Source organism: Oncorhynchus keta, chromosome 34 (genome assembly GCF_023373465.1).
Source record: "Oncorhynchus keta strain PuntledgeMale-10-30-2019 chromosome 34, Oket_V2, whole genome shotgun sequence".
NCBI classification, from domain to species: Eukaryota; Metazoa; Chordata; class Actinopteri; order Salmoniformes; family Salmonidae; genus Oncorhynchus; species Oncorhynchus keta.
This window is the reverse complement of record NC_068454.1, coordinates 34833989-34860311: the sequence shown is the minus strand read 5'-3', so window position 1 is coordinate 34860311 and position 26323 is coordinate 34833989. Positions and strand designations below refer to the sequence as shown.

The 26323-nt window shown below is 42.2% G+C and overlaps 2 protein-coding genes across 2 annotated transcripts in view; one reads left to right on the top strand and one right to left on the bottom strand.

Annotated features, from left to right (window-relative positions):
- LOC127915103 (uncharacterized) overlaps nucleotides 1-4580 on the bottom strand; it is a 407393-nt gene extending 402813 nt beyond the window's left edge. The window contains exon 1 of the mRNA XM_052493737.1: nucleotides 3870-4580. Within this exon, the coding sequence (XP_052349697.1) occupies nucleotides 3870-4130 (261 nt within the window). The 5' untranslated portion in view covers nucleotides 4131-4580. The remainder of the gene's footprint in view (nucleotides 1-3869) is intronic.
- LOC118367002 (SH3 domain-binding protein 4-like) overlaps nucleotides 1-26323 on the top strand; it is a 66174-nt gene that overhangs the window by 13588 nt on the left and 26263 nt on the right. The window lies entirely within an intron of this gene.

The window sequence follows — 26323 nt, the reverse complement described above, 5'->3', positions numbered from 1 at the left end:
TATGGCCCCATATTTTGCTTTTTAGCACCTACAGATGAAACATTATGGAGTCTTAAAGGAGGTCTTGGTAAGACCAAAATGTCAAATGTTCCAACTTCAATGAATTATTTCTCAATTAAGCTTTATGATACAAATGTCAGATAGATGTCAACTATCCTTCCTCCAAAGGACCCTTCTAATCGATGAAATTCCATGCAAATCCCACAAAAATGTATCTAGTTTTGTGAGGAATCGAACAAACGCAGATGCTTTAGCAAGATATTACACATTCATCAGTAGGGCTGTGATGATACTAGTATCACAATATTTTTTCCATGGCAAAATTGAAAACACGAAGCAGAGCAAACCTTTTTGTAAAATGTAGTGTGCTTTAGCTTGGAAAATAGATACATGTGAATCTGGATGACAACCTAAAGATATTTGTTTCCAGCATTAGGTTGCGCAAGGGGGTTTAAGGAAGGGGGGTGGCACTGTCTTACTATCGCCAAAGATATCTCTCAAAAACAGTGGATGAAGCCAATGTAAACCAAACAAAAAGCAAATATTTTTTGCCACTGCTGATGGTGTCACACCCTGACCATAGTTTGCTTTGTATGTTTCTATGTTTTGGTTGGTCAGGGTGTGTGCTGAGTGGGCATTCTATGTTACATGTCTAGTTTGTCTAGTTCTATGTTTGGCCTGATATGGTTCTCAATCAGAGGCAGGTGTTCGTCATTGTCTCTGATTGGGAACCATATTTAGGTAGCCTGTTTGGTGTTGGGTTTTGTGGTTGATTGTCCTTGTTACTGTCTCTGTGTTACTTTGCACCAGTATTAGGCTGTTTCGGTTTTCGTGTTACGTTTTTGTATTTGATTCGTGTTTACTTTGTTTCATTAAACATGAATCTCAATAGCCACGCCGCATTTTGGTCTGACTCTCCTTCACATACACAAAACTGTTACAGATGGTGCCATTAGACTAATGAATGACAAGGGGGTGTGAGGTTTGCATTCATGAGGTTTCTTCATCTGTCTTTAAAAACAGGTTAAACCAAATCAATCAACCTACAGGTGGTACCTTTAGTTAAACCCTGATAAGTAACATTACTGCAGGCCATCTATTTCTAAACCTCACCTGCCAAATTAATTACATCATTAAAGTCACATAAAGAAACAATGAACAACATAATTATTTATGAGTGACAAACTGCCGTAATATTATGGGTGGTTGGGTTGTTTAGTCTACGTGGCTGCAGGTTATATGAATCAGATGGTCCCTTGTGTGCTGCCCTAATTTGACTTGTACTTTTACCCATACCTCTTGTCAGCATTCTCAACTTCAGAGCGAGAGAGAGAGGGAGAGAGAGGGAAAGAGAGGGAGAGAGAGAGACAGAGCGAGGCAGAGAGAGAGAGACAGAGATAGGCAGAGAGAGAGCGAGGCAGAGAGAGAGAGACAGAGATAGGCAGAGAGAGAGCGAGGCAGAGAGAGAGAGAGAGCGAGGCAGAGAGCGAGAGAGATAGGGTGCAATCAGCAGAGGATAGGCTGATTTTAGTGCAACTTGCCCACATACGCAGACCCTGGCATAGACACACCACAACATGAATATAAACACTACATGTGTTATAAGTTTAACCTCTGCTGCTCCAAGGAGCCTACCATCACCATGCGTTGGTGGAAGGTAACTCAACTGCAGCACCAGGCACTGTATGCGGATTAGCCTATCACATTCTGAAACAGTGCTGAGGCCATGACAGAACAACCGAAATGCCCTTTCTCTTAAAACCCTACAGGGGAAATGCACTATGAATCTATCATCCACACCACTCCTTATATCCAGTGATTTGGTTCCTACTGTGTTCAGGCCCCCCAGGGGAGGGCTGGTGCAAATGGTTTTATTACAGACTACGCCTGTCTTTTACATTCAGGTCAGATACATGTGCTCATAAACCTCATCTAAGGTGTAACATGTCATTAAATACATCCTGCAAAAACACAAAAGCAATCAATATGTTCACTGAAATGTAAATGAATGGGCTTTGGTAATTAAATACAGTTAATCGGCTTGGGCGGTATTGAGATTTTCATACCATTCTTCTGCCATCCCTGGATTTACGGTATCACTGACATCGCACACAAGGATGCGCTAAAAACACACAAAAATACTATTGGGCCTCTATTACTAAAATGCTAATAAGATTAGCACAAGATACTGTTAGCTAAATGCTAACAAGTGAAAACTAACATGAAATAATTGCTAAGATAGGCAAATCCAGCTCCTAAAGTTATACAAGCATATCTAGTAGCTAAAAATGTAATTTTCGGTGAGTGTGGACATTTACAAGCGAAAGTGAATGAGAGAAATTGTGCAAATGAACAAAGTTTTGATGCATGCTTTTCTTAAGTAAGACCCATATGTGTACACCGAGAAGAGGGGAGCAGAGGGGAGAAGAATGGAGGAAAAAAACTCTAGTAGGAAGCACAGGGAAAAATGGCAGCTGTGCCTTTAACAGAGCTCTCTGACTTCTAAAACATGGCAGAAAGCAGTTATAAGATATCTGACGGCAAACATTTAGTTGTAAATTGCATACACGTGTAACTTCATTACCTCCACACAACAGACACTCTCCAATAGAACGCTATGGACTCACCAGCTCATGCTTCTCTTATTGTGCTCTTTAAAACCAACACGTGACTGGCTCAACTGTTCTGGGGCACTATAGTAAGCTTAATAATGTAAACTATTTGTGACAGGTGAAATTAAGAACGCAATCTGCTTTATTGCCTAATGTATTGCACCATTTGACTGCAGGTATTAACTTACAAGATTGCTACAAATATTCACATATATTGAAAAACTCCTGTGGGTTTTTCAAAATACAGTATACCGCCCAACAGTAGTACAGTATATCTGTCCTACCATGCAAGTGCAAGAAAAGAAGAGACAGGCTGCATAATTAAAATAATCCCAGAATGTGTGCTTCTTGAATTGGCACTTAATTCTCCACTCTACTGCAAAATCTAGGCTACTCTCTGTTATCAGACAGTCTGCTGAATTTGAAAATTGAAAAAGGGCTGTACAGTTTTCATTGCTTTGGTGTGAAGTTGAGAATTAGTGTGGAACTCAAGTGGATCAACTGAAATAGGGAAGGGAGGTGACCTTTCTTTCAAGTTTCAAAGGGAAAGAGTTCCCAAGTAAAACAATGCCTACAAATGACATTGTGTATTGTGTAATAGCCATTGTGTAATCAGCCATCTACATCAACATTTACATTTAAGTCATTTAGCAGACGCTCTTATCCAGAGCGACTTACAAATTGGTGCATTCACCTTATGACATCCAGTAGAATAGTCACTTTACAATAGTGCATCTAAATCTTAAAGGGGGGTGAGAAGGATTACTTATCCTATCCTAGGTATTCCTTAAAGAGGTGGGGTTTCAGGTGTCTCCGGAAGGTGGTGATTGACTCCGCTGTCCTGGCGTCGTGAGGGAGTTTGTTCCACCATTGGGGGGCAGAGCAGCGAACAGTTTTGACTGGGCTGAGCGGGAACTGTACTTCCTCAGTGGTAGGGAGGCGAGCAGGCCAGAGGTGGATGAACGCAGTGCCCTTGTTTGGGTGTAGGGCCTGATCAGAGCCTGGAGGTACTGAGGTGCTGTTCCCCTCACAGCTCCGTAGGCAAGCACCATGGTCTTGTAGCAGATGCAAGCTTCAACTGGAAGCCAGTGGAGAGAGCGGAGGAGCGGGGTGACGTGAGAGAACTTGGGAAGGTTGAACACCAGACGGGCTGCGGCGTTCTGGATGAGTTGTAGGGGTTTAATGGCACAGGCAGGGAGCCCAGCCAACAGAGTTGCAGTAGTCCAGACGGGAGATGACAAGTGCCTGGATTAGGACCTGCACCGCTTCCTGTGTGAGGCAGGGTCGTACTCTGCGGATGTTGTAGAGCATGAATCTACAGGAACGGGCCACCGCCTTGATGTTAGTTGAGAACGACAGGGTGTTGTCCAGGATCACGCCAAGGTTCTTAGCGCTCTGGGAGGAGGACACAATGGAGTTGTCAACCGTGATGGCGAGATCATGGAACGGGCAGTCCTTCCCCGGGAGGAAGAGCAGCTCCGTCTTGCCGAGGTTCAGCTTGAGGTTGTGATCCGTCATCCACACTGATATGTCTGCCAGACATGCAGAGATGCGATTCGCCACCTGGTCATCAGAAGGGGGAAAGGAGAAGATTAATTGTGTGTCGTCTGCATAGCAATGATAGGAGAGACCATGTGAGGTTATGACAGAGCCAAGTGACTTGGTGTATAGCGAGAATAGGAGAGGGCCTAGAACAGAGCCCTGGGGGACACCAGTGGTGAGAGCGCGTGGTGAGGAGACAGATTCTCGCCACGCCACCTGGTAGGAGCGACCTGTCAGGTAGGACGCAATCCAAGTGTGGGCCGCGCCGGAGATGCCCAACTCGGAGAGGGTGGAGAGGAGGATCTGATGGTTCACAGTATCGAAGGCAGCCGATAGGTCTAGAAGGATGAGAGCAGAGGAGAGAGAGTTAGCTTTAGCAGTGCGGAGCGCCTCCGTGATACAGAGAAGAGCAGTCTCAGTTGAATGACTAGTCTTGAAACCTGACTGATTTGGATCAAGAAGGTCATTCAGAGAGAGATAGCGGGAGAGCTGGCCAAGGACGGCACGTTCAAGAGTTTTGGAGAGAAAAGAAAGAAGGGATACTGGTCTGTAGTTGTTGACATCGGAGGGATTGAGTGTAGGTTTTTTCAGAAGGGGTGCAACTCTCGCTCTCTTGAGGACGGAAGGAACGTAGCCAGCGGTCAGGGATGAGTTGATGAGCGAGGTGAGGTAGGGGAGAAGGTCTCCGGAAATGGTCTGGAGAAGAGAGGAGGGGATAGGGTCAAGCGGGCAGGTTGTTGGGCGGCCGGCCGTCACAAGACGCGAGATTTCATCTGGAGAGAGAGGGAGAAAGAGGTCAGAGCACAGGGTAGGGCAGTGTGAGCAGAACCAGCGGTGCCGTTTGACTTAGCAAACGAGGATCGGATGTCGTCGACCTTCTTTTCAAAATGGTTGACGAAGTCATCTGCAGAGAGGGAGGAGGGGGAGGAGGATTCAGGAGTGAGGAGAAGGTGGCAAAGAGCTTCCTAGGGTTAGAGGCAGATGCTTGGAATTTAGAGTGGTAGAAAATGGCTTTAGCAGCAGAGACAGAGGAGGAAAATGTAGAGAGGAGGGAGTGAAAGGATGCCAGGTCCGCAGGGAGGCGAGTTTTCCTCCATTTCCGCTCAGCTGCCCGGAGCCCTGTTCTGTGAGCTCTCAATGAGTCGTCGAGCCACGGGGCGGGAGGGGAGGACCGCGCCGGCCTGGAGGATAGGGGACATAGAGAGTCAAAGGATGCAGAAAGGGAGGAGAGGAGGGTTGAGGAGGCAGAATCAGGAGATAGGTTGGAGAAGGTATGAGCAGAGGGAAGAGATGATAGGATGGAAGAGGAGAGAGTAGCGGGGGAGAGAGAGCGAAGGTTGGGACGGCGCGATACCATCCGAGTAGGGGCCGTGTGGGAGGTGTTAGATGAGAGCGAGAGGGAAAAGGATACAAGGTAGTGGTCGGAGACTTGGAGGGGAGTTGCAATAAGGTTAGTGGAAGAACAGCATCTAGTAAAGATGAGGTCGAGCGTATTGCCTGCCTTGTGAGTAGGGGGGGAAGGTGAGAAGGTGAGGTCAAAAGAGGAGAGGAGTGGAAAGAAGGAGGCAGAGAGGAATGAGTCAAAGGTAGACGTGGGGAGGTTAAAGTCGCCCAGCACTGTGAGAGGTGAGCCGTCCTCAGGAAAGGAGCTTATCAAGGTATCAAGCTCATTGATGAACTCTCCGAGGGAACCTGGAGGGCGATAAATGATAAGGATGTTAAGCTTGAAAGGGCTGGTAACTGTGACAGCATGGAATTCAAAGGAGGCGATAGACAGATGGGTGAGGGGAGAAAGAGAGAATGACCACTTGGGAGAGATGAGGATCCCGGTGCCACCACCCCGCTGACCAGAAGCTCTCGGGGTGTGCGAGAACACGTGGGCGGACGAAGAGAGAGCAGTAGGAGTAGCAGTGTTGTCTGTGGTGATCCATGTTTCCGTCAGTGCCAAGAAGTCGAGGGACTGGAGGGAGGCATAGGCTGAGATGAACTCTGCCTTGTTGGCCGCAGATCGGCAGTTCCAGAGGCTACCGGAGACCTGGAACTCCACGTGGGTCGTGCGCGCTGGGACCACCAGATTAGGGTGGCCGCGGCCACGCGGTGTGGAGCGTTTGTATGGTCTGTGCAGAGAGGAGAGAACAGGGATAGACAGACACATAGTTGACAAGCTACAGAAGAGGCTACGCTAATGCAAAGGAGATTGGAATGACAAGTGGACTACACGTCTCGAATGTTCAGAAAGTTAAGCTTACGTAGCAAGAATCTTATTGACTAAAATGATTAAAATGATACAGTACTGCTGAAGTAGGCTAGCTGGCAGTAGCTGCGTTGTTGACACTACACTAATCAAGTCGTTCCGTTGAGTGTAATAGTTTCTGCAGTGCTGCTATTCGGGGGCTAGCTGGCTAGCTAGCAGTGTTGTTTACGTTACTTTGCGTTAAAAGAACGACAATAGCTGGCTAGCTAACCTAGAAAATCGCTCTAGACTACACAATTATCTTTGATACAAAGACGGCTATGTAGCTAGCTATGTAGCTCGCTACGATCAAACAAATCAAACCGTTGTACTGTAATGAAATGAAATGAAAATGTGATACTACCTGTGACTGCGACCGGGTTGTTGAGTGCTATTCAGTAGACGTTGGCTAGCTGTTAGCTGTTAGCTGTCAAAACCACTGTCATTTGCTAACCACTGTCATTTGCTAACTGCCTCTACTTTTTCAAGATAATGTATTCAGCTATAAAGATATTCTCAATATATCATCATCCTCCACACAGGATATGGACTCAGACACCAAGGTGATGTGATTACTGTTCAATGTAGAGTCGTCCCTCTGTAGGACAGTACGGGGCATTGTGTTGTCTCCCTATAGACAGTGGCATTGCATTCCTGACTGACTGTGCACATTGTACTCCAGATCTGATTAAAGAATGAAGTTGATCAATTTACTAGCATGATTAATTATATTGAAATGTTTACTGACACCAGATGGACCGAGCAGTCCTATGATGAGGTTTCACTGGTGTGTACCGCGTTTGTAAAATCAGATGTTGGAACCGGTTCAGGGAAAAGAACCGAAGACCTGAAAATAATGTAATTTGACGGGGAACAGAATCAGAACCGCAAACGAAAGTGATCTTAAATGTTGCGAAACAGAAACATTATTTTAAAATCATGGGAACCGGTTAATAATGTGTTTTTACGTTCCCAACATTTTTTCCCCGTCCCACAAAAAAAAAAAACGCCTGTTCCACTGTGTGCCTGCCAGCCAGAAAATCTTTGCAAGCGTGTGTGCCAGGGTTTCCTAAGTAAAATGTATCACCAGACACGTGACCGGGAAGATTTACATTTACCAGACATTTGAGAAATTTACCGGACTTCCATATGCATTCAGCGATCTGCGATCTGGTGCAGCCAGCGCCATCAACAAACGAGGGATATTGGCCAAATGAGCCACATTTACGTGTCCATAAAAACAGCATATAACAAATTACAAAAACACTTTCTTGTATTTGATGTGTAGGATATGTAAAACTTTATAGCCTATTTTATGTTTTGTTTTTTACTTTCCTAAAGTAATAATTTCCCACCCCTCTGTTCAGCTGTCAGATGAGGCATTGCATGCATAGGGCCTATAGGCTTAGGTGTCCACCATGTGCATCACTAATATTAGTATTAGTGCATCACTAATATATATATGTGACAAGTTACTTGGCAGTGCGTACCGGTGCTCGACCAGTCGGCGAAAGCCAACATCACAGAAGATAGCCCTATTTGGTAAAAGACCAAGTCAATATTATGGCAAGTACAGCTTAAATAAGCAAAATAAATGACAGTTAACTATTACTTTCAGACATGAAGGTCAGTAAATCCGAAAAAAAATTCAGGAGTCGCAAGAACCATCAAGCGCTATGATGAAACTGGCTCTTATGAGGACTGCCACAGGAAAGGAAGAGTTACCTCTGCTGCATAGGATAAGTTGATTAGAGTTACCAACCTCAGAAATGGCAGCCCAAATAAATTATTCACAGAGTTCAAGTAACAGACACATCTCAACATCTACTGTTCAGAGGAGACTGTGGTGAATCAGGTCTTCATGGTCAATTTGCTGCAAAGAAATCACTACTAAAGGACACCAATAAGAAGAAGAGACTTGCTTGGGCCAAGAAACACGAGCAATTGACATTAGAGTGGTGGAAATCTGTTCTTAGGTCTGATGAGTTCAAATTTGAGATTTTTGGTACTATATGCCTACTTATAAATCAACCTTAATTTAGCCAACAAAAATGTTACAATTTAGCATATTTAAAGAACTGGTTTCGATAAATAAATAGGCTTACAGTAATAACAATGATATACAATAATAATGATAAAACAAATTATCATTCTACCTTAATAGCGAGTTGCACAGTATCCTGCATTTGGCCGCGCCAAAGTTCTTCTCATCTTAGCCCACTACTATATTAAAACTTGTCCCCGGCCCGCCACAGGAGTCGCTGGTGCGCGATGAGACAAGGATATCCCTACCGTCCCCAAAAAATAAGGGTTCTGTTCAGAACAAAACGATGGGAAATTAATTTAGGTTCCAAACCGCTTGTAATTAATATGTCATACAGAATATTTGGTTATGTGCCGATGTTATTCATTTCAACTATAGGCTTGAGATACTGCTGACCTGTTTTGGCAATAAAAGTGCACATCAGACTCGTGTGGAACAATGCTGGCTTGCAGATGAAGTTGCCTGACATCACTTGTCATCACAGCTGTAAAAATGAGTGAGCAATGAGCAACAATTTCAAAATGCTAGTTTTAATATCATGAAAATAGATTATGACTTCCTTTCTGTTGTACTGCAGATCACTTTGAGTAATGACACTGTTCCACACAAGAGGAGGGCTAACTGTCTGTATGTAAGACTGGGAAGCATTCTCAGAACATTAATCAGTCTGTGTACATTAAAAAAACAGAGGACGAACACTGACAGTTATCGTCATTACAGTTGTAGTAAATCTGTGTTCACGGCCTAAGATGCACAGACAGTACATGCTAGCACCCTGTGTGAGAGCAGGACTTTGATAGCTGAGAGATTTGGGTTCATGTTCTCTGTGGCGCACAGTACAGAGGAACTGAGGAGGTTCTTGCCTCTGTGTTTGAGGGTTGTTTGTGAACAGGAAGTGCCTGAGGAGCAGCAATAAGGAGGAAATGCCTTTCTGATGATTGGCAACAAGATCCCCCATGCCTCCCACTGCCTTCCTCCCATCCCTCCAATACCTTAATTTCAACTGTGACTCAGCTTGACTTGTTCTTGACTTGTGCATTGTACTCAGTTATTGTGATTAAACAGAAATTCAAGCACTTTCAAATCAAATCGAATTTTATTTGTCACATACACATGGTTAGCAGATGTTAATGCGAGTGTAGCGAAATGCTTGTGCTTCTAGTTCCGACAATGCAGTAATAACCAACGAGTAATCTAACCTAACAATTTCACAATAACTACCTTATACACACAAGTGTAAAGGGATGAAGAATATGTACATAAAGATATGAATGAGTGATGGTACAGAACGGCATAGGCAAGATGCAGTAGATGGTATCGAGTATAGTATATACATATGAGATGAATAGGGTATGTAAACATATAAAAGTGGCATTGTTTAAAGTGGCTAGTGATACATGTATTACATAAAGATGGCAAGATGCAGTAGATTGTATAGAGTACAGTATATACATATGAGATGAATAGGGTATGTAAACATTATATTAAGTGGCATTGTTTAAAGTGGCTAGTGATACATTTTTTACATCAATTTTTCCATTATTAAAGTGGCTGGAGTTGAGTCAGTATGTTGGCAGCAGCCACTCAATGTAGTGGTGGCTGTTTAACAGTCTGATGGCCTTGAAATAGAAACATTTTTTCCAGTCTCTCGGTCCTTGCTTTTATGCACCTGTACTGACCTCGCCTTCTGGATGATAGCGGAGTGAACAGCCAGTGGCTCAGGTGGTTGTTGTCCTTGATGATCGTTATGGCCTTCCTGTGACATCGGGTGGTGTAGGTGTCCTGGAGGGCAGGTAGTTTGCCCCCGGTGATGCGTTGTGCAGACCTCACTACCCTCTGGAGAGCCTTATGGTTGTGAGCAGAGCAGTTGCCATAACAGGCGGTGATACAGCCCGACAGGATGCTCTCGATTGTGCATCTGTAAAGGTTTGAGTGCTTTTGGTGACAAGCCGAATATCTTCAGCCTCCTGAGGCTGCCGCACCTTCTTCACCACGCTGTCTGTGTGGCTGGACCAAAACAGTTTGTCCGTGATGTGTACGCAGAGGAACTTAAAACTTACTACCCTCTCCGCTACTGTCCCATCGATGTGGATAGGGTGGTGCTCCCTCTGCTGTTTCCTGAAGTCCACGATAATCTCCTTTGTTTTGTTGACGTTGAGTGTGAGGTTGTTTTCCTGACACCACACTCCGAGGGCCCTCTCCTCCTCCCTGTAGGCCGTCTCGTCGTTGTTGGTAATCAAGCCTACCACTGTAGTATCGTCTGCCAACTTGATGATTGAGTTGGAGGCGTGCATGGCCATGCAGTTGTCGGTGAACAGGGAGTACAAGAGAGGGCTCAGAACGCACCCTTGTGGGGCCCCAGTGTTGAAGATCAGCGGGGTGGAGATGTTGTTACCTACCCTCACCACCTGGGGGCGACCCATCAGGAAGTCCAGCACCCAGTTGCACAGACCCAGGGTCTCGAGCTTAATGACGAGTTTGGAGGGTACTATGGTGTTAAATGCTGAGCTGTAGTCAATGAACATCATTCTCGCATCGGTATTCCTCTTGTCCAGATGGGTTAGGGCAGTGTGATTGTGTCATCTGTGGACCTGTTGGGGTGGTAAGCAAATTGGAGTGGGTCTAGGGTGTCAGGTAGGGTGGAGGTGATATGGTCCTTGACTAGTCTCTCAAAGCACTTCATGATGACGGAAGTGAGTGCTACGGGGTGGTAGTCGTTTAGCTCAGTTACCTTAGCTTTCTTGGGAACAGGAACAATAGTGGCCCTCTTGAAGCATGTGGGAACAGCAGACTGGGATAAGGGTTGATTGAATATGTCTGTAAACACACCAGCCAGCTGGTCTGCGCATGCTCTGGGCTTACAGCCTTGCGAGGGTTAACACGTTTAAATGTTTTACTCACGTCGGCTGCAGTGAAGGAGAGTCCGCAGGTTTTGGTAGCGGGCCAGTGGTACTGTATTGTCCTCAAAGCGAGCAAAGAAGTTGTTTAGTCTGTCTGGGAGCAAGACATCCTGGTCCGCGACGGGGCTGGTTTTCTTTTTGTAAGCCGTGATTAATTGTAGACCCCGCCACATACCTCTTGTGTCTGAGCCGTTGAATTGAGACTCTACTTTGTCTCAAAACCAATGGAATATGGCAATTAAATGGATACAGTACTATAAGCTAAATTCACGGGAATATGATGGAATTTATTTTTGTAAACCATTTTACTACCTTTGAGGCCTGAATACCTGTGGCTACCACTCAGCCTCAAATGTACTAAAAGCATGCACTAAATAATAGGTGTAAACGTTTCAGTATGTGTCTAGACTCCTCTGTGTCGTAAGTTTTATAACCAGCCTGTGGTCCTTATAGTCTGCAGAAAAATAGAGCTCAAACATAATACAGACATACACTCTTCATGGTACCATGTGGGGCTATATTGACCATTGGCAAGTCTTTAAAAGATAATGTCATCCAAGACATGTTGATGAGAACCATAACAGACACCTCACTGTCTACATTGACTGATTTTGTCTGCGAGCTCTGACAGCTTCAGTATCTGGATTCTTCAGTGACATCAACTCAGTCTTGCATGGTAGAGAAATAGGGGGTAACTAGCCTCCTAGGGTAACTGCCCCCTCCCCACCCCCTCTCTGTAATTCACATTAAGACCACAAGATGGGGCGGCAGGGTAGCCTAGTGGTTAGAGCGTTGGACTAGTAACCAGAAGGTTGCAAGTTCAAACCCCTGAGCTGACAAGGTACAGATCTGTCATTCTGCCCCTGAACAGGCAGTTAATCCACTGTTCTAAGGCCGTCATTGAAAATAAGATTTTTTTCTTAACTGACTTGCCTAGTTAAATAAAGGTCAAATAAAAAAAGATGTGACCAATTTGTTTTGCCATTGCTCTTGCTCAACATTTCTTTTTGTCTGTGTCACCACAAACTGCGTCGATACTTCAACAAACGATTTTGTGGCAAGTTGATACATTTTTGGGACATTTTCAAAATGTTGTAGATATATTCCAATGGCGTTGTATCTATAATTTTTTTAAATTTTTATATACAAGTGGGAAGGCCTTAAGATAAATAATCCACCTGTTTAGAGAGAGGGGGTAACTGGCCACTGGGTGTTTAGTTACCCTTTTATGGTTATGCATGTGTTTCTACCTGTCATTTAGACAATACCTAGCCCAGTTAAGCTAGTTTATGCTAACTTGCTAGCTAGCAACTTCACTAGCAGTAAATGCTAGCCAGCTAACTTGTTAGCATAAGCTGCTAGAAGTGCTAGCTAGCAACCTTACCACCAGATTGTCTGAGGTAAAATACATTAAAATGTAACTTAATAGCAATTGTAAATGTTTCCACTAGTAACTGATAGCTTTACAGTTAATGTTACTTTATAGCATTTTAGCTATTTACATGTTATGTCATAGCTAGATAGATAGTTACATTTTTAAGAGAGAGCTTTTCAATTGGCATCTCTCAAAGGTAGGGACTGGATTAGGTGTGAGCAGTGCAGAAGGTGGGCTCATGAGTTGTACTCACATTTTACTGGGGATAGCTTTATTTGTGACCTATGTACAAATTAGAATTGTGCAATAGCAGAGCATCATAAGAGAATTGTCACAATGTTACACTGAATTCATTAGTTAAGTTATTTTTAGCAAATGTTATATTCCAATGTTATTTCATACTATTAGTTATATTCAATTCCAATTCTATATTCCAATTAATATTTTTTGGGGGGGAACTAAAAACAACCATTGAAAACCTTTTGCTCCTGAATGTAATTTTAAAAGACTACTGGGAGTTACCTCGGTGCTTTAAAAAAAAAAAGCCCTTTTCTAAAAAACTGAATTTAATGAAATAACTAAAAAAGTGTAGCCATTTATTTCCCTTTAGAGTTTATTCGCCTAAGCATGACCTTCATCCACATAGAGGTCGACCGATTATGATTTTTCAACGCCGATACCGATTATTGGAGGACAAAAAAAAGCTGATACCGATTAAATCGGACGATTGTTAAAATGTATTTGTAATAATGACCATTACAACAATACTGAATGAACACTTATTTTAACTTAATATGATACATCAATGAAATGAATTTAGCCTCAAATAAATAATGAAACATGTTCAATTTGGTTTAAATAATGCAAAAACAAAGTGTTGGAGAAGAAAGTAAAAGTGCAATATGTGCCATGTAAGAAAGCTAACGTTTTAAGTTCCTCGCTCAGAACATGAGAACATATGAAAGCTAGTGGTTCCTTTTAACATACGTTTTCAATATTCCCAGGTAAGAAGTTTTAGGTTGCAGTTATTATAGGACTATTTCTCTCTATACCATTTGTATTTCATATACCTTTGACTATTGGATGTTCTTATAGGCACTTTAGTATTGCCAGTGTAACAGTATAGCCTGTGTACCTCTCCTCGCTCCTACCTGGGCTCGAACCAGGAACACAACGACAACAGCCACCCTAGAAGCAGCGTTACCCATGCAGAGCAAGGGGAACAACTACTCCAAGTCTCAGAGCGAGTGACGTTTGAAACGCTATTAGCGCCCACCCCGCTAACTAGCTAGCCATTTCACATCACATCGTTACACCAGCCTAATCTCGGGAGTATGATAGGCTTGAAGTCATAAACAGCAGAGCTGCTGGCAAAACGCACGAAAGTGCTGTTTGAATGAATGATTATGAGCCTGCTGGTGCCTACCATCGCTCAGTCAGACTGCTCTATGAAATCGTAGACTTAATTATAACATAATAACACACAGAAATGCGAGCCTTAGATCATTAATATGGTCGAATCCGGAAACTATCATCTCGAAATCAAGATGTTTATTCTTTCAGTGAAATAAGGAACCGTTCCGTATTTTATCTAATGGGTGGCATCCATCAGTCTAAATATTCCTGTTACATTGCACAACCTTCAATGTTATGTCATAATTACGTAAAATTCTGGCAAAATTAGTTAGCAATGAGCCAGGCGGCCCAAACTGTTGCAATTTCCCTGACTCTGCGTCCAATGAACGCAAGAGAAGTGACACAATTTTTTAAATATTGCCTGCTAACCTGGATTTCTTTTAGCTAAATTTGCAGGTTTAAAAATATATACTTCTGTGTATTGATTTTAAGAAAGGCATAGGTGTTTATGGTTAGGTACACGTTGGAGCAACGACAGTCCTTTTTCACGAATGCGCACTGCATCGATTATATGCAACGCAGGACACACTAGATAAACTAGTAGTATCATCAACCATCTGTAGTTATAACTATTGATTATGATTGATTAAGTTTAATGCTAGCTAGCAACTTACTTTGGCTTCCTACTGCATTCGCGTAACAGGCGGGCTCCTCGTGAGGCAGGTGGTTCGAGCATTGGACTAGTTAACCGTAAGGTTGCAAGATGGAATCCCTGAGCTGACAAGGTAAAAATCTGTCGTTCTGCCCCTGAACAAGGCAGTTAACCCACCGTTCCTAGGCCGTCATTGAAATTAAGAATGTGTGACTTGCCTAGTTAAATAAAGGTGTAAAAAAATCATAATAATACAAATTTTAAAAATAGGCAAAATCGGCGTCCAAAATTACCGATTTCCGGTTTGTTATGAAAACTTGAAATCGTCCCTAATTAATCGGCCATTCCGATGAATTGGTCGACCTCTACTGATCCACGTAGCATTTATTTTCTACAAACGTTGCTTTTTTGTGTCAGCAATTAGACATTGTTCTTAGAGGGGGCTAGTTACCCCTTAGTACCCTACTGAGATAGTCTTACAGACACTAAAGAGATTTTACTTGGTTGGTAAACATTTGACTAATAGCCAAACATCTATCTGCATGCAAACACCTGTCTTGCAAATCAGACATGGTAATACAACTTACTTCCAGAACTTTACAAAAAAATGCATTAAAACTATGTTGTGGTTGTGTATCACATTGCAGATTCTAAAACTGGCATTATTCCTTAAATGGTTGTGGAAAACTGAGGGAAAATATACTGAGGGAAAATATTTCCTGCTAGCTTTGGCTATCACTCTCCACTTCATTCAATCCACTTGCAAGCTTTGAATATAAACACATCATTGTACATTTGTGTAAGGGATGAAGTGAAAAGGAATGGCAAGAATGTCTGGACTCAAAGAGATACCATGCCTTAAACATGTAAAGAGGAGAAGACGGGGAAAACATATATTTTTTTCAATAACAAGGTCAGGGTTAGAGGGTGTGTTCCCACTGTCATTTCAGGCAATATAATCAGACATTTCAGTGGACTTCTCATCACAACGCCAGTCTTGCCATGCATGGAGTATGACAAATGGTACAGAAACATTGGAATGAAAGGGAAAATGTACCCTCTGGTTTCTCTTCCTAATCTCACTTTCAACAACCTGCTCTGCATGTTCCAGGTTGATAACACTCTGGTTGTGCACAAAGACCCAGAATTTCAGAGGCTATATAAATAAAGTGGAGAGAATAGTTCTCCAGTTAATATAGTTTATGGAGATGGGCATTCAAAATATTGGAACAAATAAAAAAACAGAAGCTACTGGGAAGGTTGGTCTGCTCCCTCTTCGGCAATCAATGTTGATTAAAACGGTTCAACACTTGGGAGAACACGTCCACTTAAAACCCACGATACAGAATGAGCCAACCTAACCTCTCGCATGAGCCACACCTGGTAATAATTGGCTATGATCCAATGAGTCAGAGAGTGCCAGGCTGCCCTGGGGCCAACGCAGCTGCACTGTCTCATGCCAATTGTGCCAGTGTGCCCTCTATGTTGTAATGCATGCATGTAACTAACCAACTGGACTCTCGGTTCAGCACTATCATAAACCAAGAGACTGTGGCATGTTCTCACTGTGGGAGCATCTTATCTGGAATCACATGCACATTCATTCACACAGTGAACTAAATCCAGTTGTCACTCAAGAGCGAGCTAAGAGAAGGAAAAATAACTTATTCTTGGGCAGAGACTTGGCATTAAACAGATGACATGAACAGAACATCAGAAAGTAGGCTGAAGATGGGAGATGGAGATAAATTCCATCCATCAGAAATTAAATGGTATCACCAAATTACAATTTCAAATGTCACACAGAACAAATGTCCTCATCTACTCATTATTGGTTGCACTATGTTGCCATTGATATCGTGTATCAATCAGTGGCGGTCAGTGCCATGGTCCTTCTGTAGCTCAGTTGGTAGAGCATGGCGCTTGTAACGCCAGGTTAGTGGGTTCGATTCCCGGGACCACCCATACGTAGAATGTATGCACACATGACTGTAAGTCGCTTTGGATAAAAGCGTCTGCTAAATGGCATATATTATTATTATTATTATTATTATTTAAGATTAGGGAGGACGATTTTATTAATGAGCATGGCCTTATTTCCATTACTGTCTTTCATATTCCCAGTGGCGTGTATTCATGGATGCCAAGGGAAGCCAGGCTATCCCAAATAATTGACCAAGCAAAAATAAACATATAAAATAATGTATCCTTCATCTCTCTGGGTTTCAAAATGTTCCTTAAATTTGCAGAGGCTGAATGTACGTCACCAGAGAAAGCATCCAAGCGAGTGAAACTCTGTCTCTGTAGGCCATCTATGTGATGCTGTCTGGTCCAAAAGTGTATGACATTGTTGCCGACTGTAGCATTGAATGCAAGGGAAGCCAGCAAGCATCTGGCCTCTCTTGTTAAAAAAAAGTATAAAACAAATAGCCAATCAGCGTTGAGCTAAATTGAGTGAAATCAACTGTGAATAGTCCTGGCACACCAAAAAAAGTGTCAAGGGAATCCAGTTTGGATTTGGCATCACTCCTATCAAATCGCATTGAGAACATACGTCATTGACAGAAACAACTTGAATTGTTGCATCTCATTGTGTTGTTGTCCTCCGGTGGCTAGCTAGCTAACTAAAATGTCCCTTTCCTAAATTAGCCATGGATGGAGATGGGGATTTGGACTTGTGGTTTTACTTAATTCTCCGTAGTGGCCAATGATTATAGTGGCGATTCTGATCCAACCATGAATTCATATATTGTGACCCTGGCCTAAGAGGATGGAAGTTCAATATGTAGCTAGATGTAGAAAGGAAGTTAGGCTAGTGAGCAAGCATTTTAGCCAGGTAAGCTAGGACAAAACAAAATAAAAGCATGTACTCTATGACAGAGTGATAGACCTTTTCATTAAAATGAAAGAGGATGGCATTGGCATTTCTCTACAAGTGGGGTGAGTCAACATGTTTTTTCTACTTGCTTGAATGTGCACACATATACTGTAAATCAGCCATGAACCATGGAGAGCCACATCAGATTTAGTTTATGTTGATTGGACTAAATAGCTTTTGGTACATCACTGTGTTAGACAAAGCATTGGTGATTTGATGATGTTGAAATGTTGAAGTTGAAATGGTGCTGGAATAATTGAAACAGTTCCTGTTTTCTTTCAAATCAAATCAAAGTTTATTTGTCACGTGCAGTGAAATGCTTACTTACAGGCTCTAACCAATAGTGCAAAAAAGGTATTTGGTAAACAATAGGTAGGTAAAGAAATAAAACAACAGTAAAAAGACACTATATACAGTAGCGAGGCTATAAAGGTAGCGAGGTTACATACAGATACCGGTTAGTCAGGCTGATTGATGTAGTATGTACATGTAGATATGGTTAAAGTGACTATGTATATATGATGAACAGAGAGTAGCAGTAAAGTAAAAGAGGAGTTGGCGGGTGGTGGGACACAATGCAGATAGCCCGGTTAGCCACCTTGCGGGGGCACTGGCTGGTCGGCCCAATTGAGGTAGTATGTACATGAATGTATAGTTAGTGACTATGCATATATGATAAACAGAGAGTAGCAGCAGCGTAAAAAAGAGAGGTTGGGGGGGACACAATGCAAATAGTCCGGGTAGGCATATTGTAGACTCCTGTTCGGGAGTCTTATAGCTTGGGGGTAAAAACTGTTGAGAAGCATTTTTGTCCTAGACTTGGTACTCCGGTTCCGCCTGCCATGTGGTAGTTGAGAGAACAGTCTATGACTGGGGTGGCTGGGGTCTTTGACCATTTTTAGGGCCTTCCTCTGACACCACCTGGTGTACAGGTCCTGGATGCCCTCTGTAGTGCCTTGCGGTCAGAGGCCGAGCAGTTGCCTACCAGGCAGTGATGCAACCAGTCAGGATGCTCTCAATGTTGCAGCTGTAGAACCTTTTAAGGATCTCAGGACCCATGTCAAATCTTCTTAGTTTCCTGAGGGGGAATAGGCTTTGTCGTGCCCTCTTCACGACTGTCTTGGTGTGTTCGGACCATTCTAGTTTGTTGATGATGTGGACACCAAGGAACTTGAAGCTCTCAACCTACTCCACTATAGCCCCGTCAATGAGAATGGGGGCGTGCTCTGTCCTTCTTTTCCTATTGTTCACAATTATCTCCTTAGTCTTGGTTACGTTGAGGGATAGGTTGTTATTCTGGCACCACCTGGCCAGGTCTCTGACTTCCTCCCTATAGGCTGTCTCGTCGTTGTCGGTGATCAGGCCTAGCACTGTTGTGTCATCTGCAAACTTAATGATGGTGTTGGAGTCGTGCCTGGCCATGCAGTCGTGGGTGAACAGGGAGTACAGGAGGGGACTGAGCATGCACCCCTGGGGAGCTCCAGTGTTGAGGATCAGCGTGGCAGATGTGTTGCCTACCTACCCTCACCACCTGGGGGCGGCCCGTCAGGAAGTCCAGGATCCAGTTGCTGCGGGAAGTGTTTAGTCCCAGGATCCTTAGCTTCGTGATGAGCTTTGAGGGTACTATGTTGTTGAACGCTGAGCTGTAGTCAATGAATAGCATTTTCACATAAGTGTTCCTTTTGTCCAGGTGGGAAAGGGCAGTGTGGAGTGAAATAAAGATTGCACCATCTGTGAATCTGTTTGGGCGGTATGCAAATTGGAGTGGGTCTAGGATTTATTTTTTGTTATTCTGTCTCTCACTGTTCAAATAAACATACCATTAAAATTATAGACGGATAATTTCTTTGTCGGTGGGCAAATGTACAAAATCAGCAGAGGATCAAATACTTTTTTCCCTCACTGTAAGACGATCGTTGGAGCCGGCGTAGTATGATTCAAACTTAGCCCTGTATTGACGCTTTGCCTGTTTGATGGTTCGTCGCAGGGCATAGCAGGATTTCTAGTAAGCTTCCGGGATAGAGTCCCGCACCTTGAAAGCAGCAGCTCTACCCTTTAGCTCAGTGCGAATGTTGCCTGTAACCATGGCTTCTGGTTGGGGTATGTACGTACAGTCACTGTGGGAACGATGTCCTCGATGCACTTATTGATAAAGCCAGTGACTGATGTGGTGTACTTCTCAATGTCATCGGAAGAATCCCGGAATATGTTCCAGTCTGTGATAGCAAAACAGTCCTGTAGTTTAGCATCTGCTTCATCTGACGACTTAATTATAGACCGAGTAACTGGTGCTTTCTGCTATAATTTTTGCTTGTAAGCAGGAATCAGGAGGATAGAGTTGTGGTCGGATTTCCCTCTGGTTGCACATTTAACATCTTGATGGAAATTTGGTAGAACTGATTTAAGTTTCCCTGCATTAAAGTCTCCGGCCACTAGGAGCTATATTTCCTTATACAGATGACTGAGTGCGGTCTTAGTGCCAGCATCTGTCTGTGGTGGTAAATAAACAGCCACGAAACGTATACCTGAAAACTCTCTAAGCAAGTAGTGTGGCCTGCAATTTATCACAATACCGGAGTGTGCTGTTCTATCTTACCGGTGCAGCGTGTGTCCCGCTAGCTGAATATCCATGTCATCATTCAGCCAAGATTCCGTGAAACATAGGATATTACAGTTTGATGTCCCGTTGGTAGGATATTCGTGATCGTACCTCGTCTAATTTATTGTATTGACGGTAACGGCAGCTTTCCCAGTCGCCTTCGCCGGGTCCTGACCAGGCAATCGGCTCTTTGTCCTCTGTACCTGCGTCGCTTCCTCTTGCAAATATCGTGGATGTCAGCCCTGCCGGGTGTTTGGAGGATGTCTTGTGCATCTTGTTTGTTGAAGAAAAAAATCTTTGTCTAATCTGAGGTGAGTGATCGCTGTCCTGATATCCAGAAGCTATTTTTTTGCCGGAAGATACGGTTGCGGAAACATTATGTACAAAATAAGTTACAAATAAAGCAAGAAAACCCCCACATAATTGCACAATTGGTTGGGCGCACGTAAAACTGCTGCCATTTCTTCCGGCGCCATTTTAGCTGACAACATCGGAAACATTAAATTGCTTGACCATGATGTAGGTCATGTAACTGTTTGTTATATGCTTTGTGACTTCACCGGACAGAGGCTGCTCTCCAGTTTTGTGACGAAACAAAGTTGTGGTTGAATTTATTCTACCACTGTGTCTTCTAATTGTCTCTGCCTTTAGGCCTACAGTTGAAGTCAGACGTTTACATACACCTTAGCCAAATACATTTAAACTCAGTTTTTCACAATTCTTGACATTTAATCCCTGTTTTACGTGAGTTAGGATCACCACTTTATTTTAAGAATGTGAGATGTTAGAATAATAGTAGAGAGAATTATATATTTCAGCTTTTATTACTTTCATCACATTCCCAGTGGGTCAAAAGGTCACATACACTCAATTAGGATTTGGTAGCATTACCTTTATATTGTTTAACTTGGGTCAAATGTTTCGGGTAGCCTTCCACAAGCTTCCCACAATAAGTTGGGTGAATTTTGGCCCGATCCTCCTGACAGAGCTGGTGTAACTGAGACAGGTTTGTTTGCCTCCTTGCTTGCACACACTTTTTCAGTTCTACCCACACATTTCCTATAGAATTGAGGTCAGGTCTTTGTGATGGCCACTCCAATACCTTGACTTTGTTGTCCTTAAGCCATTTTGCCACAACTTTGGAAGTATGCTTGGGGTCATTGTCCATTTGGAAGGTCCATTTGGAAGACCCATTTGCGACCAAGCTTTAACTTCTTGACTGATGTCTTGAGATGTTGCTTCAATATATCCTCGTAATTTTCCTCCCTCATGATGCCAACTATTTCATAAAGTACACCAGTCCCTACTGCAGCAAAGCACCCCCAAAACATGATGCTGCCAGCCCGGTGCCTCACGGTTGGGATGGTGTTCTTCGACTTGCAAGCCTCCCCCTTTTTCTCCAAACATAACAATGGTCATTATGTCCAAACAGTTCTGTTTTTGTTTCATCAGACCAGAGGACATTTCTCCCAAAAATACGATCTTTGACCCCATGTGCAGTTGCAAACCGTAGTCTGTCTGTAAACAATTGTTGGAAAAATGACTTGTGTCATGCACAAAGTAGATGTCCTAACCGACTTGCCAAAACTATAGTTTGTGAACAAGAAATTTGTGGAGTGGTTGAAAAATGAGTTTTAATGACTCCAACCTAAGTGTATGTAAACTTCCGACTATTATATGAAGTTAAAATAAGTGTTCATTCAGTCATTCAGTATTGTTGTAATTTTCATTATTACAAATAATTTAATAGAAGTGTATGTCATTAGGGTTTTGAAGCAGACATCCTCTACCATTGACAATGGCTGCATATCAAGACAATATACAGTTGACATTTCTCCAAAAAGAACGATCTTTGTCCCCATGTTCAGTTGCAAACCGTAGTCTAGCTTTTGGAGCAGGGGCTTCTTCCTTGCTGTGCGAACTTTCAGGTTACGCCAATATAGGACTCTATTTACTGTGGATATACAGTTGAAGTCAGAAGTTTACATACACTTAGGTTGGAGTCATTAAAACTTATTTTTCAACCACTTCAACCACTCCACAAATTTCATTATTTTAAGAAATTACTTTGTTTAAAACTGTTCAACTATTGTCTTTCTCTCTCCGGGTCAACTACTCACCACACTTTATATTATATATATTTAGATTTGTTTTATCTAAAAAAGATCATTTTAAATGTTTCACAATTTTTTTTTCTGAAATTCACTGAGTAGGATGGTCCTCCACTTCCTCCTGTGAGGAGCCTCCATTGATATTAATATGTCTGTCTGCTGACTGATACATGTCTTCAGATATCTGAAGAGCATACAGTACAATACCACGAAAATGTCTGATCTCCATGTCACCTGCTAGCGAAGTAAGACACTCTCTCATGCCTCGGCTGACTAAATAGAAAGCGAGACGATGGAGTCTAGTATGACCCCTACTCTGGCACACACAAACTGTGTGAAATATATTTGAATCCATTACATCTACAGTAGACACTATGTTGTGAATTGGATAGCAACATGGGTTAATGTCACATTTACATTTGACATTTTTGAAACACTTTACTTGGCACCCAGTGCCATAACACATTATGACACGGACATAACCATGCCATATCAAATTACATAACCTGTGGTCTTATGGTCTTACCACTGTCATGACACATACAGTACCAGTCAAGAGTTTGGACATACCTACTCATTCAAGGGTTGTTATTTATTTGAACTATTTTCTACATTGTAGAATAGTGAAGACATCAAAACTATGAAATAACACATATGGAATCACGTAGTAACCCAAACAAGTGTTAAAAAAAATCTAAATATATTTTATATTTAAAGTAGCCACCCTTTGCCTTGATGACAGCTTTTCACACTCTTGACATTCTCTCAACCAGCCTCACCTGGATTGATTTTTCCAACTCATCCCAAACCATTTCAATTGGGAGTACTGTATATTTAGACTTGTTTTGACATATATTGCGTTATTTTATGTCTGGTTATGACACAAGAGTGTCAAAAACCTCCAAACCTACCACACAGGGAAAAACATTCTATTACAACATAACAAACATACTGTTGACATGTAGGCTATCTAGCATTTTTTTATTAACCATATTAAATTATCATTGTAATTGCGCACACAGTGATGTCAGACATGCACCTACCCAATGCTCTTTTGTTGATGATTAAATATGAATCATGAATGTAGGAGCAGATTTCAGGAGCAGGACAAGACACCCTCTTTTAGACTGATGACTGATATAAGGGCATGTACGTGATAGGCCTATCTGGCTTATATATTTATGATGGTCATAAGTCTTCCTGACAGTGTCATAAGGTGTATTTTATACAAGCTATTTAAAATAGAGGTTTTCATAACAATCAGAATTTTCTGACACCTTTTTTTACACCTTTATTTAATCTTTATTTAACTAGGCACGTCAGTTAACCTCTTGAGTCGACCCCGGACGCATGCGTCCCATCTAGACATCTGGAAATGCAAATGCGATACGCTAAATGCTAATAGCACTCGTTAAAACTCAAACGTTCATTAAAACACACATTCGGGGTACTGAATTAAAGCTACACTCGTTGTCAGATTTTTAAAATGCTTTTCGGTGAAAGCATGAGAAGCTATTATCTGATAGCATGCAACACCCCTAAAGACCCGCAGGGGACGTAAACAAAATAATTAGCATAGTCGGCGCTACACAAAATGCAGAAATAAAATATAAAACATTCATTACCTTTGACCATCTTCTTTGTTGGCACTCCTAGATGTCCCATAAACATCACTATTGGGTCTTTATTTCGATTAAATCGGTCCATATATAGCCTAGATATCGATCTATGAAGACTGTGTGATCAAGGAAAAAACACTGTTTTATAACGCAACGTCATTTTTTAAAATTAAAAAAGTCGACGATAAACTTTCACAAAACACTTCGAAATACTTTTGTAATGCAACTTTAGGTATTAGTAAACGTTAATAATCGATCAAATTGATCACGAGGTGATGTATATTCTATAGCTGTACGTCTTGAAATAATGTCCGGATTAATCTCAACCAAAATATCCAGTCGGAGACCGGAAGAAATGGGCTGTCTTTTGTCCGTTTGACCAAGAAAAAAATCCTAGGAAAATGACAATACTGTGGACATCGTGTGGAAGCTGTAGGTATTGCAACCTCGGCTCCAGGTAATTTGGTTTCTGTTCAACAACACATTCAAGTGGCGCATTGATATATTTTCCAGTTTTCAGTGATCAGATTTTCCTGCGCTTTTCGATGAAACGCACGTTCTGTTAGAGTCACAGCCGTGATTTAACCAGTTCTAGAAACGTCTGAGTGTTTTCTATCCACACATACTAATCATATGCATATACTATATTCCTGGCATGAGTAGCAGGGCGCTGAAATGTTGCGCGATTTTTAACAGAATGTTCGAAAAAGTAGGGGGTAGACTTAACATATGGCTGCGATCCCTGTACAGGGATCAACATCAGGGGAAATTTCAGAGTGACAACTAAAAATACAACGTCGTAACATTAAATATTCTTGAAAGTGTCTTACACCCTTCAAAATATTAGAATCTTGGTAATCAAACTACGTTTTCCAATTTAAAATAGCTATTACAGAGAACAAATACCATGCTTTTGTTTGAGAAGAGCAATCAACAATAGAAACATTTTCCGCCATGACAGTTTTTACACATTCACATCTGATGGTAAAATTATGACTTACATTCTATCTTGCTCTTATTTCTCTTCCTGAGGGTCCCAGTGATCAAATGAAGTGCCGTTTTCTTTGATAAAATCAATTTTTATAGCTTAAATCGAAACATTTTATAACCCGTTTGTGCCGTGAATTCCATCTCTATCAATTTTTTACGGAGCATTCACCGTAATTACACACGGTAAACCATCGTTTATCTAGTCATGGTTTCAGTGCATTCCTCTGGATGTTTGCAACACAGCCAAACGTCATTGTTTTTTTGCGTGGAGTATTCACCGAAGTGAACTGATTTGAAGACAACGAGCAATGACTACCTTGCGCACCAATCATTTTAGCGAAGCTTCGTTGATGGACTGTATTTCTGCCCAATGACCACTGATCTTCTTGAAATCTAGCTGGGTAGATAGCCAATGAGCTGAGGTAAACGCCAGTATGTAATGGTTTTGGGTTGGACCACCATTCCTTGTTTGTAAACGCATGCGTAACGAACTCCATTCTCGCCTTGACGATCAGAGGAGTTGCTGTGAGGCTTGTTACGCGCAGCTGTGTTTCGGAAAGTTGTATTTTCAATGATTTCATTGAAGATATCATGGCGAATAAATCAGGAAAAGCGAAGTCAAAGTCTAAAGTGAAAGTGAAAAATTGAAAGTGAGAGAGATTTTTTGTTTGATGAATCTTGGAGTGTTATGTTTCAAACGAACTGAGGAGCTGTTTCTGCAAGGACAGGATGTATTTCTGGACGGGTAAGTGCTAATGCACTGAACCCCTTTTTTTGCCAAAAAATGAATATATACAGTGCCTTGCGAAAGTATTCGGCCCCCTTGAACTTTGGAAAAAAATTTGGAAAATATATATATCTGACATGGAAAATATATATATATCTGACATGGAAAATATATATATATCTGACATGGAAAATATATATATATATTTTTTTCCATGTCAGATATATATATATTTTCCATGTCAGATATATATATATTTTCCATGTCAGATATATATATTTTCCATTATTTTTTTCAAATGGTATGGAGTAGAACAGCAAACACACACTTGGCCACTGCGCCTGCTACTCCTCGCCATTTCCATATGAAATAGCCATTGGGTGCTGTTCAGGGGAGGGCAGGCCCTCAACAATGGAACAGCACTTCACCTTAGTGACTGTTCCCTCTGCTCTATACAATACATATCTGTTTATTTTATGTGATGATAAAAGGCTCATACAATACAAATATTTTTTAAATGTTTTCTTTCACAGTGATAGCGACTCCGACTGGGAGCCCCCGGTACCAAGCTGCCCACTCTACCTCTGCCCCCAGTGGTGTTCATAAGCCACAGTTCATTGCTGCAGGCATGACTGTGCCTCAGGGCCAAAAGGGCACAGCATGGCGGCGTCGTTGTGTTCTGTGT